Raw genomic sequence first — 16,990 nt, forward strand, 5'->3', positions numbered from 1 at the left:
TCTGAAGGTGAAAGCAGAGACTTGCTCCTTGAGGAGGATTTCTTAAGAAACAAGATACTGGTCTGACAAAGCAGGATGACAGGAATCCAGGATGCTGCAGAGAAGCTGCTCCCCACTTGCTGGGAAGGGGGGGAATGGGGGAAACCAGCCACAACAAAAGGCCCAGTTTTACAAAGCCCAGCTGATTTTTAGGGCTCTTAATGAGTGTAAAAGTTGCCTTTTATTTTTTTTTCCCTAGCAGATAATACCATTTTTAAGCCTCATAGCATAAAATTATATATTTTTGTAGGTGAAATTGCTTGATTAATCATTAGGCTGTTGAATATTTTAAACAAACTAGACATCTGTTGTGGATGGTGAAAGCTGCACAGAAATAAGACTGCAGCTTTTAGATCTCCATGCCAAAGGGAAGCTGGAAAGCAATTGCAACCACTAGCTGCAGAGTGAAGAAAAATAATAATAATAATAAAGGGGAAAAAAAAAAAAACCAACAAGATTTGAGCAAGGAAAAAAGAGTAGATGATGGGAGAGCTTGTACTGCTCAGCCAAGGATGCTCAATCACAGCTCTCATACCTGGTGTGATTTGTTTAATGGTGTCTTGGGAACCCCCGCATGACTTTCTTTGCTTTTGGGGGTCTCTTCTGCTTGATGGAATTGTGTTTAAGCCAAGGCCTCCGCTAAAACCTAGAGCACTCCGGGACCACTTGTTTTTAATTGCAGTCTCCTAATAAGAGTAATGACAAGGTCTCATCAACTTGGATGAGTTTTGGAAAACAAAACTTTGTATTTTTTTAATTGGGGGTGGGGGTTGGAAATCCTTGGTGTTTTATAGGAAGATTTTATAAAAAGGGAAAAAGTTAAATGTGTTTCTTCAGCACAAAGATTGGTGCTGTTGTGTGGGTTTCTCTTGGGTACTTTCGCTGTAAGTTTTTTTTGTTCCTCTATGGACTGGCTCTCAAACCCAACCAGAGACCTCTCAGACCTTGGCTGTCTCCAGGCTCTCCTGCAAGTGCTGATGCTGGTTGGGACTGGGGGCTGTTTGACAGCCCCCCAAAGAGTCTGCAGAGCCACATCTGGCTCCCTCAGAATGAGGAAAAGCAGCTGACAGCACAGGAACCCCCTTCCTTCCTTCTTGGGACTGCTTGTGACTGAGGAAACCTCGGTCTGAACCTCCACCCAGGAGGAGACAATTCCCTCTGTAGCCCCCATCCCATCCAGCTGTGATGCTTAAGAAACTCTCAGGTGCATCCCAAGGCCCCTCTGCCTCCCCTGGGACACCCAAGGCCCCTCTGCCTCCCTTGGGACACCTCCGACGCTGCCTTTGAATTTCTGCTCAAAGGTCAGCAGATGAGGTTCACAAAGTCCCTGCGTTTCCTCGCACTGCAACTGAGTCCTGAAATTGGTATCAAATTTCCTCCAAATCCTGCAAAAAAAGGGATCAGCAAAATCTCCACGTGCACCTGATCCCTCCTGCCCCGGTAACGTCCCCGCCGTGGAGCGGTGCCACCGCAGGTGTCCTGCAGCCTCCCCTTCCCTGAACAGCCTGTCACGGGAAGGGCTGATGGCCACGGAACACGGGGGTCCCAGCCTGCAGAGGGGAGCAGGGCCAGCCCACTCCAGCCTGCCTGTCCTGTGGGTGTTCTGGAACACTTTCACCCCAAAGTTTTCTTTCCCCCCCTCCCTGCCCCCGTCCAACGCCCCACTGGATCCACTGGCTCTGCAGGCTGCAGGATGGAGCTGAAATGACCTTCCCGGCACATTTGCTTTCCTGCTTATGCTGGATTGAGCTGCGGGGCTTCACTTCCCTTCCATCCCCTGCCCTGCTCTTCCCGACTCTGCCAGGGCTTGCAGGGATCTCCGTTCTCCTCCTGGCTGGGCTCTGGGTTTGCTCCGCTGTCGGTCAGCACCGGGAAATCATCCACTGAGGGGGGAAGGTGCCTGACCCAGCTCCAGGGCCAGCCACCCTTAACCTCCCCACTGACACAGAGTTCAACCTATTTTCTGCAACACAAATTTTTGACAAGGGCCACCCTGAGCGATGCATGTTTTGGGAGACTTCCTTGGCTTTTCTTCCAATAATCCCTCCAGGACGTGGTGCTGCTTCCCAAACAGAATTGCATTTGCCCAGGAGAAAACACAGGCTCGTCCTAATGACATTTCAGGGTGTTTTCACTCTCGCTGGTCCTGATCTGAGGGTTCAACTGCTCTATCTGGATTTCTGACAAGACAAGGTGATTTTATGATCAAAAATAACATTTGTGAGTAATTAAATCTTGTGCTTCAGGGCATAAACCGTAACCTGCCAGTGGCCAGAGTGAGACTCTAAGAGAGTTGGAAATACTCTCTGACAATTAATTTTCACTCTATTCATGGGCTGGGAGGGATCAGAAGGGTGAAAAAAACATAATTAATTTACAGTGATTATTTCCAACAGCTGGCAAGTGGCATAACTCACTGCAGAGAGGGCTGGGAGCACGGAGAGGGATCAGGAGAAGTACGAGGCCTCTCTTATGCCGAAGAGCCCCAGACGGGCCCTTCCCTGTGAGCCCAGGTGAAGGTCTGTGCCCTCCTCTGAGGGACGTGGGGGGACACTGGGATCTGCCTGGCTGGTCCACTCTTCTTGCACCGATTCCCCTGTCCCCCAGGTGGGCCATGGGCTTTCCCCACTGCACAGCTGTGACTCGAACCTGGAAAACATCTCAGGAATAGCTTTGGGATGCCTGTCAGTGGGCAGGGAGAGGTCCCTAATGGGGCCAGCACCGCAGCATTGGACTGTGAAGACTCTGGGGATGCTCCAAATGCAAAACTGTGCCTTTTGGAAACAAAATCCTAGTAACTTTCTTCAAGATGCTCTGTATCCTCCCACTTTTTTTTTTTTCTTTCTTTTAAAATCCCTCTTTGGTCAAGCTCTCTATATTTTAGGTAAGACAGAAGCTGTCTCATAAAGTAGAAGATACAGTTTTCCCATGGGCTGCCTGTGCAGCTGCAGCCCGAGATCCACTCGGGAATGCTCTGGCAAGCCCTTCATCTGCACATCCTCCAGGCATCACTCTCCTCTTCCTGGTGCTCCTCCAAAGGGACGGTTTTAGGTGGCCCATGTGGGTAGGACGGTTCTGGCAAGGCACTTGGGTGCTGGTGAGGGGTTATTTCACAGCTTCACCTCTGCAGGGGAAGGGCAGCTCTGGCTGGGCTAGGATAGGATAGGATAGGATAGGAAGCTCAGGGAGGGCTGGTGGGGTGCTTTGCTCGCTCGTGTGTCCTTCCCCTGCCACCTCCCTCCCCCAGCCATCTGCAAGGGGCTCTTATTAAGGCAGAGACAGCAAAAGGGGAGAAAAGCGTCCTCGCTAACAAGCTGTTTGCTGTTTATGAGCAGGTAAAGGCAGAGCTGGAATGAATTATTAATAGGGTGGAAATGGGGTCCCTCCACAGATCTGCTGCTAATTCTGGCTCAGCCGAATGTCACTCCCTCCATCTCCTCCCCGGCCGTGGTTTGGGGGATTGATTGCTCCTCCGCTTCCTTCCCCTTCCTGCCGGATCCAAGGCTGTCCGAGCACAAGGTCACCGCTGGCCGGGCCTTGGGCCGGGCTGTGCCTGCGTGCGGCTTTGGGAGTCGTGAGTCAGCACAAGCGACCCCGCCGGCTCTGGGCGAGACACCGGGACGCACTCAGCGAGACATTTCGCTGTTCTGCCTCTTCCCTTTGGCCTGAAGCAGATACTCGTTCACCGAGCAGCGCCGCTCGTTCAAGGCTCTCGGCTCCCTTGGGCCCGTCTCTCCGCCAGAGAAGAGATTCAAGCCCTCCTCGTGGCTGCTCTTCCCCTTCCCCCTCCAGCCTGCTCTGAATTCGAGAAGCATCTCCTTCGTATTTCATCCAGGCTCAGCACTGTGCCCTTCTCTCCACCATCATCGTGCCAGGCAGGGTGGGCTGGTGGCAGTGCAATGCCCTATCTCCCAGTGGGGAAACTGAGGCAGGGAGGGATGTCAGGAGCAGTCTGGGCTTCACTGGGCATTGAGGGCTCCACGTTTCTGAGGAATGAACTCCCCCAGGCACCTGCAGCCGGGCAAAGTAGTGGCTCCCTCACCCAACCTTGATGTGAGGCTCAAGGAAATCTCTGCTCTCATCCCACGCTGTCTCTGAAACTCTCCCTGTGGTCTGGCAGCATCTCATGAAAAGGGTCAGAACTGGTCTGTGCACCGTAAATGACACAACCTCGGCAAAAGGCTGACAGACATCCAGGCAGGAAACATCCTCTACAAAGGGAGCATCCAGAGGGAGATGCAGCTTGTCACGCACAAGGGCTGACCCAAGTCACCTGTCCACCCTCGCAACGCAGCCGGCACCGCTCCTGCACCGACACAAATCCCCTCACGCCCACTCTGTCTAAGCCAGGAACAGAAAATCTGGTTACACGAGGAATTTTAACCTCCAGCCTGAAACCAGCCCAGTCCGTGCGTGACCTCTCCAAGAAGGGCCCCAAGCATGCTGTTTGCAGAGTGACCTGGAAGCAGCACTTCCATTTCCAAAGCCCCGGGATGTCCTGGCAGCAGCCCTGCTGCTGCTGCTGGATGCCCTGCCCAGCACCCTGTCCCGAGACAGGCGTGTGCAGCTGATTTGGGGGCGGCACAAGGGTTAACTCCGCCCGGAAAATTCCACTCCTAAGCAGATAATCTCATCTGTGCTGGGGATACACACACACACCACCCGCAGCAGCCCGGCCTCCCGTGGCACCATTTTTGAGCAGCTCTTTCTTTGTGAACTGCTAATCCCCGGGTGAGCCGCTCTAACCCCATCCCTCCTGCCGCCCTGGGCTCACCTCCACCCCCACCTCCCCGCCGGGGCTGCACCCCTCCGCCTCCCCCTTTGGCAGTGGGGACTGCAGGGTGACCTAGAGCCTGGGATGAGAGGCTGGTAAACCAGACACCCCTCAGCTGGCAGCCACGGGCACGCGTTCAAAATCGCGGTAGTTTAATCCCATTGACTGCTTTGTAGCTTGTGTCCAAACCCGGACTTTCTGTACCGGGGAGTTGCAAGCTTTGCTCTTCCCAGGCACTTCCCTGAAGCTTGTTTACAAATTAAGCTGCTTGGATTCCGCCCCATCCCTTCCCTGCCAGATTATTAAGCCCTTGCATTTTGCTACAGAGATGTATTCATGTCCGCAGCCCCTAACAGCAGGAGCACAGCAGCAGCGACCTGTGTGCAGGGCTGCGAGTGCATTATTGATTCAGGACTAAGAAAATGCTTAGGAAGTAGGAAAAGTGTCCTGCTCTCTAAAAGCTTGTGCGCCTTGTAAGCTCAATACATGCAGCCTTTGCAGAGAGGCTCGCTACGCCGCTATTAATAATTTATTCTGTAAGAGAGGCTCTGATAGTTTGAATGGGGGAGGGCAGGACGCAGAGCCCGGGGGTGGGAAAGGGGAGGGAGCGGAGGCTCTGCTGTGCTCCTCAAATGGAGGTGCGGATATTCCCCAGAGCCTTTGTGGAGGGGGCACAGTTGGGTGATGGGTACCACGCCAGCCCCTGATCAGGGCTCCTGCGACTGCTGCATTAAGCACTCTGCCCTTGCTGCTGTGTGCAAAGCATTTGGCTGCTTTATGCTCTGTTTCAGGGGAACAATTCAGCAGGTGCCTGTTGGAGGTTTGGACTGAGTTGTGCCAGCGCAAAATGTGTCCTGGCTGTCCCTGAGGGCAGGACAGTGATCCTCCCCTTTGACAGGGCTCCCCAAACCTCCTGACTGGCAGCACTACAGAGCTGAAGCAGCTGACTCAGCCAGCAGATGGGGAGTTACAAACCCTTTGGCTGGGAGTAAAAACCAGTTGAATCTGTGCTAATTCTCCCTTTGGGACATGGAGGTGTCAAGGCAGGACTGGACACAGCGGTGGCAGCGTCCACGTGGAGCTCAGCAGTGGGGGAGCAGAGACCCCACATTGCTTGTGCTGGATGTGCAGCAGCTTGGCGGAGGCTGGAGTGGTGGCACCGTGTGTGGAGCCCCTCAACAGAGGGGAGCAGAGGGAGGGCTGCTGCCTGAGAGGCTCCTGCATGGATGTGAACCAGTGGGAGAGGTGGGAGCCGGCGGGGATGAGACCCAGCGTGGTGAGACCCAGCCTGGTGGCTCTGCAGTGCTGAGCTCCTGGGCCAGCAGCCCCGGCCAGGCCCCTCCTGTGGCTGGAGCCTGCCGGGGGATGGCTGAGAAATGCAGAAATCCACCCCGGAGCCAAAAGGCAGAGGTTCCCCTAAGCCTGGCCGTGTGTGGCACAGAGCAGATGTCAGAGGCACCGGTGCCAAACGCTGGAGCAAGGGCAGGGCAGGGCAGTGGAGCAGGGTGGGAGCAGGGTCAGCGCTGCAATGTGTCCCCTCTGGGTGTGCTGGTGGCCCTGCCTGGAAGGGGGGGGATGAGTGGGAACCTCATGGGACATGTCTGAGGCTGCAGGGGATGGCTCATCTATGTGGGGAGAAGGCTGCAAGTCCAAATTGCTGTTTGCCGGGGCTTTGCAGGCATTCGCTTCTCCCCAGAGGCATCTCCAGAATGGTCACCCAGCAGTGCTGTGCAGTTTGGGGAGGAAAAAGCCTCTTTGGTGTTTTCTAGCACAGAAACCTGTGTTTTGTGTTGAACTACCTGAGTAACTGGGTCAGCTGAAGCTCCATGTCTCAAAAAACTGATGGTAAAAAGGTGGTTTGGGATCTGAAACTAAGGTTAGAACTGGACTTCCACTCAGGGAAACCAGAGCATGGTAGCAGAGCACTCCTTCCAACTCAGGCAGGATTTTCGGTGGGGAGAACTCCTTTTAAAGTTCAGTGGAAAATCATATTTATGCTATAGAATACAATGCAAATTTTAAAATAATAAATAAATAAGAAGGATTTCCCTGAACACCTCTGGCTTCAAAAATTGCCTGTGGAAACCTCTGGTACCTGCTATATGAGTGTAAGGGCTGCTGTAAGATCTGCTCTCCCAGCTCTGACCACACTTCCCAGCAAGTCTTCAGTGTCCGTTCTCTTCTGCTTTTCCCATCTGGACACTGTTCCCTTTGAAGAGCAAAGCTTTTCTTAAAAGTAGTTTACTCTTTGAACACCTTCAAGGTGGGGGAAAACTTTCTGCTCACTGTACCAATTAAATCGGCTTGACAGCTTCATTTTTATCACCGTGCCTTTTCCATCAGCAAGTGGAAATGATCCTCGTTAGGGGAGTAGCATCCCACTTTACAACAAGATGAATCCCGAACTGGGCATTCAAGGAAATTGTTACAGGCTGTTGAGGGAAAATCCCGTTTGCTCAGCATTCTCTAATTTAAAGCTGAATTGTATTCTTTCATTTTTCTGTGAAGCCTTTCCTTTTAAAACACCAAAATGCTGCCACACTCCGGAGTAGCCTCGGTGGCAGGAGAAGAGCAGTGTGTAATTTGCTGAGCAGCTAATAATGTACAACCCAAGGGTCTGGCCCCAAGGGCAAGGAGCCACTGATCCCAGCTTCAAACAGTGTCCTCTGCAGCAACCCTGATGCTGAGGAGTGATTAAGGGTGGGAACAGAACCAAAAGGCTCCAGCTCTTTCTCCCACACTCAAAAGCAGTGTCACAACAGGTGCAAGGGGTGAGTTGGGAAACCTTCCTCTGGGTGGAAATGGCAGCAAGTTGTCTTTTCCAGGCTTTCCTCAAAGGAAAGGGGAGCATTTTCCAGGTGTTATTTTAACATATTGGAGGCTTCAAGGGGGAAGAGGGGCTGTTGGCACTTTGCAGCTGTGAAAAGAAAGTCACATCTTTCCGTCCCTACAACCCTGCCCGGGGTGTCACAGGTGATTTGACAGCAGAGAGTGACTTCCTTGTGCTGCTCAATTTTGGCATAAAGGCAAAGTGATCGTCCCCAGGGCCATATGGGTTCCACAATGAAGGGCAAAGGGGAGTTCCAACTTCCTCTGCTATGGCCAAGGATGGGTTTGCAACCAGCAGTGGGTAGCGCTGATTTATTCAAGGAGGAGGGAGAATATCTGCTTTTCTTGGAAAGGATTTTCCATTGGACTTGTACACAGGCTCTGCTTAGCCCAAAGGATGTCCTTGAGCCCTAGGGCAGTCAAAAGGCTGAGAATACCTTGTGCTTTGCTCCCTGGTTATACTTGAGACAAGATAGAACTCTGGTGGGCTGGGAAAGGGCTGTGGGTCTCTGCTCATGGTACCAGAAGGGATGAATCCATCCTTTAACCACCAGATCACGCTGCATCTTTAAAAATGCTTTTGGTAGAGCACTGCTGAAGCAACTCTTTTTCCTGTCTTCCTTTAAAAACTTTGGCTTTTCCCTTCTTATTTGAAAAACTTTTGGCTTTTAATCATCCCTAAACCCACAATCCCTTGTTTGCACCGAAACAGGTGTATGAAGATATGGCTGGGTAGAGTTGTATGAGATGGGCTAAGAATGCAGGGAAAAGGGTTCCTTAGCCCAAAGGTTTGTCTGCTTTTTCCAATTTTAGCACCGAGTCCACAGGAGAAATAGTCCTTCAGTACAAACCTTATAACCACATGTCATTCAGAAAAGTTTAGCTAAGAATTAAACCAAACATCCAATTTGGCTGCATGTGTAATGAATAAATAAAGCCTTTTCCTTTCATGTACCTGTGCCAAAGTCAACAAGCTCTATTAGCTGATGAAACAATGCTGACGCCAAATAAAAATACCCCTGACCCATCAATATGGGCTGAGAGCTCGGCCCTGCATCAAAGAGCGTTGTCAGAACAAGAAATACTGTCTCAACACCTTTGTGGGGGGGAAAAGGCTCCCATTCCTGCATCAAGGTGGGTTCCCTGTGCTCTCACTGGGATGTCAAGGAGCAGCAAAACCATCCCATAATGACCGCGTGCTATGGACACCTCTCCTTGCTTCTGCTGGAATGATTTGGAAACCCCTTGAGCTGCAAACCTATTTGGAGCTGGGACTTTGGTGTCTGCTTGCTCCCCACTGCACGCCCCGTGTGCGAATTCCCAACAAAACCTGAGGAATTTTTATCCTGTGTGTGAAATGCTGACGCTTGAAAGTGAAACTCCCAAAGGTCCCTGCTCCGTATCAAAGAAGTGCTTCAGCATCTCAGAGTATCTGAGCACCTGGGAGCAGCCTGCCAGCTGTGCCACCCTCCTCCTCCTGCCCAGGAGGGTGGGAAGGTGAAGGAACACCACATCTCCCCTCTGTCCCATGTGGATGTGCAGCTTGGCCATCTCCCAGCTGTACCTGCCCTGCAAACCCCTCTCCTCTGAAATCCACATTCATCTGCTCCGTGCCATGCCCTGTATGTGATCTTTGAAGTCTCACCACTCCCTCGACATCCTTGGTTAAAAGATCTGTTCCCTATTAGTCTTCAGTCACACTTTCAGTTTCATTCAGGCTTTTATTTACTTATCCATCTGTCTTCCTGCTCCCACCACTCCCCCTGCCCTGCCAGGAGGCAAAGTACAATTCATTTTTCAGGTGACCCTGCCACAAAGGCATTGACATGAATAGGAACAGGTTCAGAAACTGTGGAAAAAGCAAACCTCTTGACTTTAATAAGCAGCAAAACGCTTCCCAATGAGAAGGAAGCAGCCAGATGTGACCAGAATTGCTACAAAACACAAAGGACGGTCCTCCAAATAATTCCTGCCATCTCTTGAAGCCTCCTCGTGCAGGAGTGTTGTGAGCACTGCTGGAGCTGTGGCAGGGCAGTGCGTGGTCCTGTGGGCTGTGCAGCCTCGCAGGACACACTCGCTGTCTGACAAGGTCCTGGCTGTCACCAGGACTCTGCTCCTCGCCTGCCCACAGCGCTGCCCTGCACAGGGATATGGTGCAGCTCATTCCTGTCTGGCTGCCTTGAGCATGGAGGGGTGTTTTTGTGTCTTTAGTTTTGATTGCAGCTGTCTGAGCAGGGCAGGAGCCCCGCTGGGCTGTGCTTAATTCTGAGTAACGCGAGTTTAACTGCACGGACAGTCCCCTGCTGTTTTGAAAGACACCTAAGAAAGCAATACAGTCACCGTAAGAACTTCTCTGCTGGAAAGCCAGGCTCCTATGAGAACCCACCTGTTACAAGGAAATAATTAAAACCTGAAGAGAAAGGATAACAGGACACCAAAAGGCACCTGAGCAGGTTGGCAGCGAGGAGCTGCTCCGGGTTTGTGCGAGCTGCTCGCCCTCCCCTCTCGCAGCGAGGGCCGGGGCTCGGAGCTTGTAACGATCCGTGGGCAGAGACATCGATTTTTGTCCAGCACTTCCTTAGTGCAGGGGGAGCAGAACTCCGCTCACATCCTCTGCGGGCACCGCTCCCTCTCCCTGCACGTCAATAGGTGTCAAGTCACCACCCAGCACCGGCAATGGAAGGGCCATTTCTTGCTGATTCCACTTTCCACTGACCATAAGGGGATGCTCAGCAGTAAGTGGCCACATGTCATTCTCGGTGATAGAGGCCATGAAAATTTACCTTGATGGCCTCCCAGCCCACACCACTCCAGTCCCAAGGCTGGATTGGAGCCTGGATCTCTCCTGCAGCCAGCTCCTGCTCTGTGCACTGAGTGCTGGGTAGGCTCCTTGCTCACCTCAGCAGGGCTGCTCTTCCTCTGCTTCGTTTTTATAACTCTTTAGTCCTCTGGAGAGAACAGCACTGGTGTAAGATGGGGGAGAAAGGGCCGTGAATACAGTGGGATTTCACAAACCTATCCCAAAAAATCTAAAAAATACCTTGCAACATATTATTCCTGTTCTTAGCCTGGTTCTTCACCAGGGAATTGCTCAGGGATGTTGCTGTGAGTGCTGGTTTCTGTTTTGGGAGGCGAGAGCCAGGCCAGGCTGGGGTGAGGCAAGGACAGGAAGGCAAATCCATGTTTTGCATTTGTGCAGCTCTCATTCACGGCTGTACACGGTGTTTGCAAGTGTTAGAGCACATGGCAGGCGTACGCTACAAGGAAATACTGCTGGTGCCCAGAATAGAAAGATTTCAGCTCAGTATTGACTGAATCAAGAGATGCAGAGAGCTGATTGCAGTTTGTGTCTTTTGCTTCCTTGGAGGTCAGTGGAGCTGAAGTCTGGAGCATCCTTAACCAGAGAGGGTTTGCAAGGAGCTGCACCGAGTGTAGTGGAAGCAATCTGGTGTTCTCCGTTTAATCCTTCTGCAGTCAGTCAGATAAATGGAAATACAGACTGACCCATCAATAGTTAATGGTTTTATTTGCAACCTTGGACTTAATCTTTCTTTTCAAATGATCTTTTAAAAGGAAAAGTTGCTACTTATCTGGAATTAGTGGAAATGTCTTCCCTGGTACTAATGAGAGCCCTGAGGCTGGAGGGAACTGGCTAACTACTGGCAGCATGTTCTGATGGTCATAAATGTTTGGCATTCCTTGGTGTCAAAGAACATTTTTCTCTTGGATTTTCAAGAGGTGCCCTGAGCTGTCTGGGCCCAGGGTATTTATTTGGTGGCAAACTGAGGCATGGGGTAGCCCTGACAATAGAAAATGGGACTCCCTCCACTGATTTAGAGGGAGAATTCCCCTTCTTGTTATAATAAAACTCTATAAAATAAACTCTTTTAGAAGACACTCCTTGTCCAGTGCTCAACCCAGTGGAAACCCTGCCAGCATGGGCTGGCTTGGTGTCTGTCCCTTAAATGTGTGCTTGGACCACTCCTGGGGGACCTTTGGGAGGGGGCATTACTGTTTTGCTCTTTGCTTTGACCCCTGAACTCTTTAACAATGTAAAGCCTTGTGAATTATAAATCAAATGTTCCTGCTGAGCTTTGTGGTGCACGGAATGAAATGCAATGATTAATATTTAAGAGAAAATAAGTTAAAGATTTTAACTACAAGGGCAAATGTCTGTCCACAGAGCCCTTTCATGTGGAGCCTAGAAGAGAGGGAGAACCACATTTTCAGGGGCTTTAGTGAAATTTGTGGCTGTCAGACCAACTGCCAGAGCTGTGGGTGTGCAGGGGCCAAACTACCCCACTGCCCTGCCCTTCACTCTGCCTCGAACTGAGACCACACACCCATATCCTATGAAATCCCAGTGCTGGAGCAGCCCTTTGGGATGGGACTGGCGAGCACACCCCACACGCTTTAGCAAGTAGAGGAGCAGCTCACGTCGTGTGCTTGCAGGGGCAGGGCTTTTCCAAAATCCAGACCTTACCCAGGACTTGTTCAGCCCTCCCTGGCTCCTCCTCACCCTCCCCTCAGCATGCCAGCACCATCCCTGCCGCAGGACTGGCACAGCACCGGCATGGGCAGCGTGCCTCCTCCCCTCTTTGCAGACTGAGAGCTCCAGGCAGTGGCTGCTGTGGCCACCCTGACCCAGAATGTCCTGACAGCGGCACCTGGGCTGGACACTGCCTCCAGCCACCAGCAGAGTCTGTTCTAAGCCAGCAAATAAGGAGGGAAACACTTACATGGGTGCAGAACCTCTCTGGAGGGTCCCCACAGGTGATTCCTGCCGGGTCCACCCGCACGGTCACGTAATCCTTCATCCGCATGGCCTTGGGCTGACAAGCATAGAACTCCCATGATGGGCCATCGTCCGTGGTCACCCAGGACTTGCAAATGTCATACTGTCCCATGGCCAAGGGGACACAGTGCACGAGGAGAGCAGCCAGGTAGAGCATGGCAGCTGCGGCCAAGCGCGGGATCCCTGGGCGAGGGCAGTGCCGAGAGTCCCGAGGAAGGCAGCTACTGGGCTAGGGGTGGCTCTCGGGATCAGCATGGAAACTCCTCATCTAAAAATGCTCCAGTCGAAGGAGATCCAGACGGTAACAGGGATGATCCCACTCTGCACGCTGTATCTGGATGTGGAAAGTTCCTCTCGGCATTGGAAGCCAACTTTGCAATTCACTTGATTGGGAAAGTTTTGGCCAGAGTTGCTGATCAGTGGTCAAAAATCTTCCTTAACCTCATTTTTCCCCCTTTTATTGTACGAAAGGTCTTCCAAATCAGCATGAAAATATCTAGAGGTGACTCCAGTCAATCAATACAAAGATCAAGTTCTGAGTTGCTGATGAAATTTGATAGGAGTAAATTGGAGAGGCCGTGAGATGGTGCTGGATCAGGTTTTCCTCAACCTTCTGGTCTGCTCCAAATGCGTCGCTGTGGAAAGTGCCTTAACCTGTGTCTGCCTTAATTATTGGGGTGTTTGAACATAGCACATAAAATAAATAGAGCATCTGGTCATGAGTACAACTCTGACAAGACAGACTGCTTGGAGCTAAAATTCCTTTTTCCCGATGGATGGTCGTGTCAGCGTGAACAGCTCGGGTGCCCAGATGCACGGTGGTCCCAGCAGGTGCTGGGTGGTCACTGGGGTGACTGGGGCAGGGCTGGCCTTGGCTTCTCCCACTGCGTCCTGTGGTGGCGGCGAGGATTCCTGCCCCACTCTGCCTTCTGGCGACGGAGCACCAAGTTCCCAAAGCCTTCAGCTGCAAGCCATGGGGCTACCTGAGGTCTCCTCTCTCTTTCATGGTCAGGGCAAAGGCAGAGCTCATCAGCAGGAGGGACCTGCAAGAAATTGGAAGACAAATTAGGTGGGAGCGAGAGGGGACAGTTGGAGTAAGAGGACTTGTACGAACAGGGGTCCCTCAGGAGGCAGAGCCCTCAGCTGGGCTTTCCAAGCCACCAGACAGGTTTTTGTATCAGGGAGATATACAACTTTAATAAAGAGCAATCCATAGTAAGATGCTTATGGCTTTTCTGCTGTCTGGGAGAAGGGAAGGAGCGCTGCCCAATTTAAGGTATCTGCTTTGCAACAGCAGCTGGACAGCAGGAGCTCTAATGGGTCTTCAAATAATATCAAGAAGCAGCTATGGGTCATTAGAAGATGGGGAATATGCAGACACAGAGTAGGGACAGACAGACAAATTGATAGTCCTAAAAAGATAAGCAAATAAATAAGACAGCTGGAGAGACAGATACATTGTCCAGCATCCCCACATATGATTTATCTGAACAATAACATTTAATAAAAAACAATTTAAAGTCCTAATAACATTTAGGTTCACCTAATACAAAGAGCAATGACCTTCCCAGTATTCATTTCAGGTTAGAACAACATTTCTGCAATTTTGTTGTCTTTCCAGTAGAGCTATAAAAATTTTAAGTAATTACAAAACAAAATGACAAAGAACCGAAGCAGGGAGGGGGAAAAAGTCAAACTCTCTCTCAGCATTAGATTCAGGAAGGAGAGCTCATCCGAGAAGGTGGAGGCACATATCCAGAACAGAAATTTACCTTTGGATAATTCCCTCTCTATTTGTTTCCCCAACTTTTCTTCCACAATTGAGGCATGTCTGCTTCAACAGCATGCTTAGCGTTTGCTTTCTCATGAAGCTCAGTTACTAAAGCTCAGAAACTCCAGGTTAACAGATGCATTGATCCGCGTTCGGGGGCTTCACACCGCTCTGCTACCATCTCCATTTCCCCCCTTTTTGCTTGAAAGATTGCTGATTGAGATGAATGAGTTCAGAAAAGAGAAGCTGTCTCTCATGCTTCATTGCCAGCTCTCAACGAAGAGCCTGTTATAGCTGTGTTGGACCTGAATAAACTCCCAGAAAAAGAATAGACTGGCTGCTATTTTTATATTATGAGTAAATGTAGTAAAAATAATAAGCCAGTGTGACACAGTGTTTATAAGTCCTACTTACATCAAAGCTGTCTTTTCAGTTATAACAAGTCAGTTCCTAATTATTACATCAAACTGGTCACTGCCAAGTGCCTGATGACAGCGGAGAGTGAGAGACTCCGCTATTGTGTAGAAAACAAGCAGGGAAGTTTTAATGAGGACTCCAGTGCTGTTAAGTTTATGGATCTATTTTCATAGCCTCAACAATTATATCTTGCACTTGAATGGCTGTCAGGGAGAAACCCAGGTAGAAAGGATCTATAATATCTATTAGTGTCTTGTTATGCTGGCTAAATGTCACGGATTCCCAGGGAAATGAACATTTGCTGGGAAAAATGCATTTACTGTCAGTCCATCAGCCAGGCAAGCAGGTTTGGGGCGAAGTCTGTGGCTCAACACTTACTTAGCCAGTCCAGTCCCTTTGCAGTTGGAGTGTTGCTCTGGAATGAGCCAACATACTGCAAACGGGGCAGAGAGGCTCCTCGAATTAAAGGTTTCACCCTGCTTGATTTGGTTTGATTCTCAGACAATAAATCTTCACCTGATATTATTAAGAAACTGGAGTTCATGGGAACAAATAGAATCGATGCTCTTTGTTCTCGTTGAAGAGTACTCAGCACTCACTGGGGACTGATAGCCAGAGTATTAAAAACACAAAATTAGATTGTGTCTTGGCTTAGCTGGCTCCAGTTTTTTTTTCTTATTATTGGATTAACACCCTATTGAAATAAAGGGACAACGCTGAGCAACAACTGAGCTGCTCTCGGATTAAGAGCAGAAAGTAAACTCAAGGAAGGAGTTTTTAATTTTCTCTCAGAAGTGTTGCTCTCCCCACGAACTCTTCGCTCTCCCCCCGCTCTCATGGAGCGGGAGCTGTTCTCCTCTTTCCCACGCTGACCATCCCTTCCCCGCGCCCTGGACAGCGAAGTTGGGGACACCCGCGGGGGGACGGGAGCCCGAACCCCGCGATAACGCTGCGCGGCTCCCAGCTGAAAACCTGTAAATCGCACTCGCATTCCACCTCTCTCCCTGATGGATTCGCGGTTCCCGGCAAAACCCGATGCCGCTCCCGCTCCGCCCCATCCTCCCCGGTTTCTTTTACACTAAAGGACTTTGGGGGGGCTGCACGGACCGGGGAAGGAATCGGCGGGGCAGGGGGAGCCGGTGCCCCCGGGCTGGGGGAGCCCCCCGGCTTCCCAAACTCCGAAGTGGGAAAATAAACCCCATCCCGCGGCGGGGAGACGGGGATGTTCTGGGGAGGGGGACAGAGAGCGGGACACCCCAGGAAAGCGTGGGAACAACTTGGGAGGCGCGGGGGGAGCCGCAGCGTTCGGGGCTGGGGCAGATGCCGGCGCTGCCCGCCCCCCCTCCGCCCCCGCTTTCCCCCCATCCCCGGCGCTGCGGGTCCTTACCGGGAGGGAGCTCTGCGGCGCGGGGCTCCCGGCGGAGCAGCGAACTTCGGGGCCGGGGGAACCCCCAAAACACACCCTCCAGCCCAGCCCTGCCCTGCCCTGCCCAGCCCAGCCCAGCCCAGCGCGGCGGGCAGGCGCTGCGCCGCCGGCCCCCAAGGGCAGATGGCCGGGGGAGCTTTGTGCAATCCCGGCTCCCCTCGCAAGTTAATGCCGAGGCTGAAATCCCTTTTGCTCTCACTTTCAATCACAATCGGAGCTTTTATCTCCGTGCCTGATCCCGGCTGCGTAACTTCCTCTGTGCAGCTTTAGCACACACCATCCCACCGGCGGCAATGGGCTTCTTAAAGGTGCAGGAGGAAATGCAGGGGGGGGAGGAGGAGGGAGGGAGGGAAAACCACCCGAGGAAGAGGAGGCTGCGAGCGGGAGCCTTCAGCGCCGGCGGCCCCGCGGCTCCCGGTGCAGCATCCGCGCCGTCCCGCTGCCCCCGGTTGGATAACGGCAGCCGGGAATGCCGCTCCTCGGGGCTTCTCTTTTATTTTTTTCCTTTAAGAGCTTAAAAAAAAAAAAAAATTAAAATCATGAGCTCATGTTTGCTCGAGAGAAAAAAAAAAAAAATCTCCAGTCACGAGGGTTTCCCCACACGTGTAAGTGCTCGCTTGGTGTGCCCTGAATATTTTGGGGAGGCTTCTGCTGGCGAAGATGCTGTAAATGAGGCTGCGTGCGTGTGTGTTGGGGGAAGAGGGGGTGGTTGGAATTAATAGGATAAACAAAGCAGGAACTCGGAGATGGGGAAATCAGATGGCAGGGAAATGCTTGATACTGGTGGGATTGTGCTGTGAGATTTAACCGAACCAGGTTTTGCTTTGGAAAGGGGGGGGGGATGAACATGTTGGGCTGTAAGGTGTGACAGCACCTTCCAGCACGGGGCTGGAGGAGCAGCTGGGGTTGCTTAGGTCAACTCTGTGGTGTCCATGCTGA

General features: G+C 51.6%; 1 protein-coding gene across 3 annotated transcripts in view; it reads right to left on the reverse strand.

The window, feature by feature from the left end:
* Positions 1-16,509, reverse strand: part of NTNG2 (netrin G2) — a 46,572-nt gene extending 30,063 nt beyond the window's left edge. For 2 of the 3 annotated variants that reach the window (XM_032130426.1, XM_032130424.1), the window contains exons 1-2: positions 16,013-16,509; positions 12,382-13,480 (exon numbers count right to left, since the gene is read on the reverse strand). In XM_032130426.1, coding sequence (XP_031986317.1) covers positions 12,382-12,594 — 213 coding nt within the window. In that variant the 5' untranslated portion in view covers positions 12,595-13,480; positions 16,013-16,509. The remainder of the gene's footprint in view (positions 1-12,381; positions 13,481-16,012) is intronic. The other variant, XM_032130427.1, reaches the window with a different exon arrangement.
* Positions 16,510-16,990: the final 481 nt, after the last annotated feature.

The sequence above is a fragment of the Corvus moneduloides genome, chromosome 21, assembly GCF_009650955.1.
Source record: "Corvus moneduloides isolate bCorMon1 chromosome 21, bCorMon1.pri, whole genome shotgun sequence".
Lineage (NCBI taxonomy): Eukaryota > Metazoa > Chordata > Aves > Passeriformes > Corvidae > Corvus > Corvus moneduloides.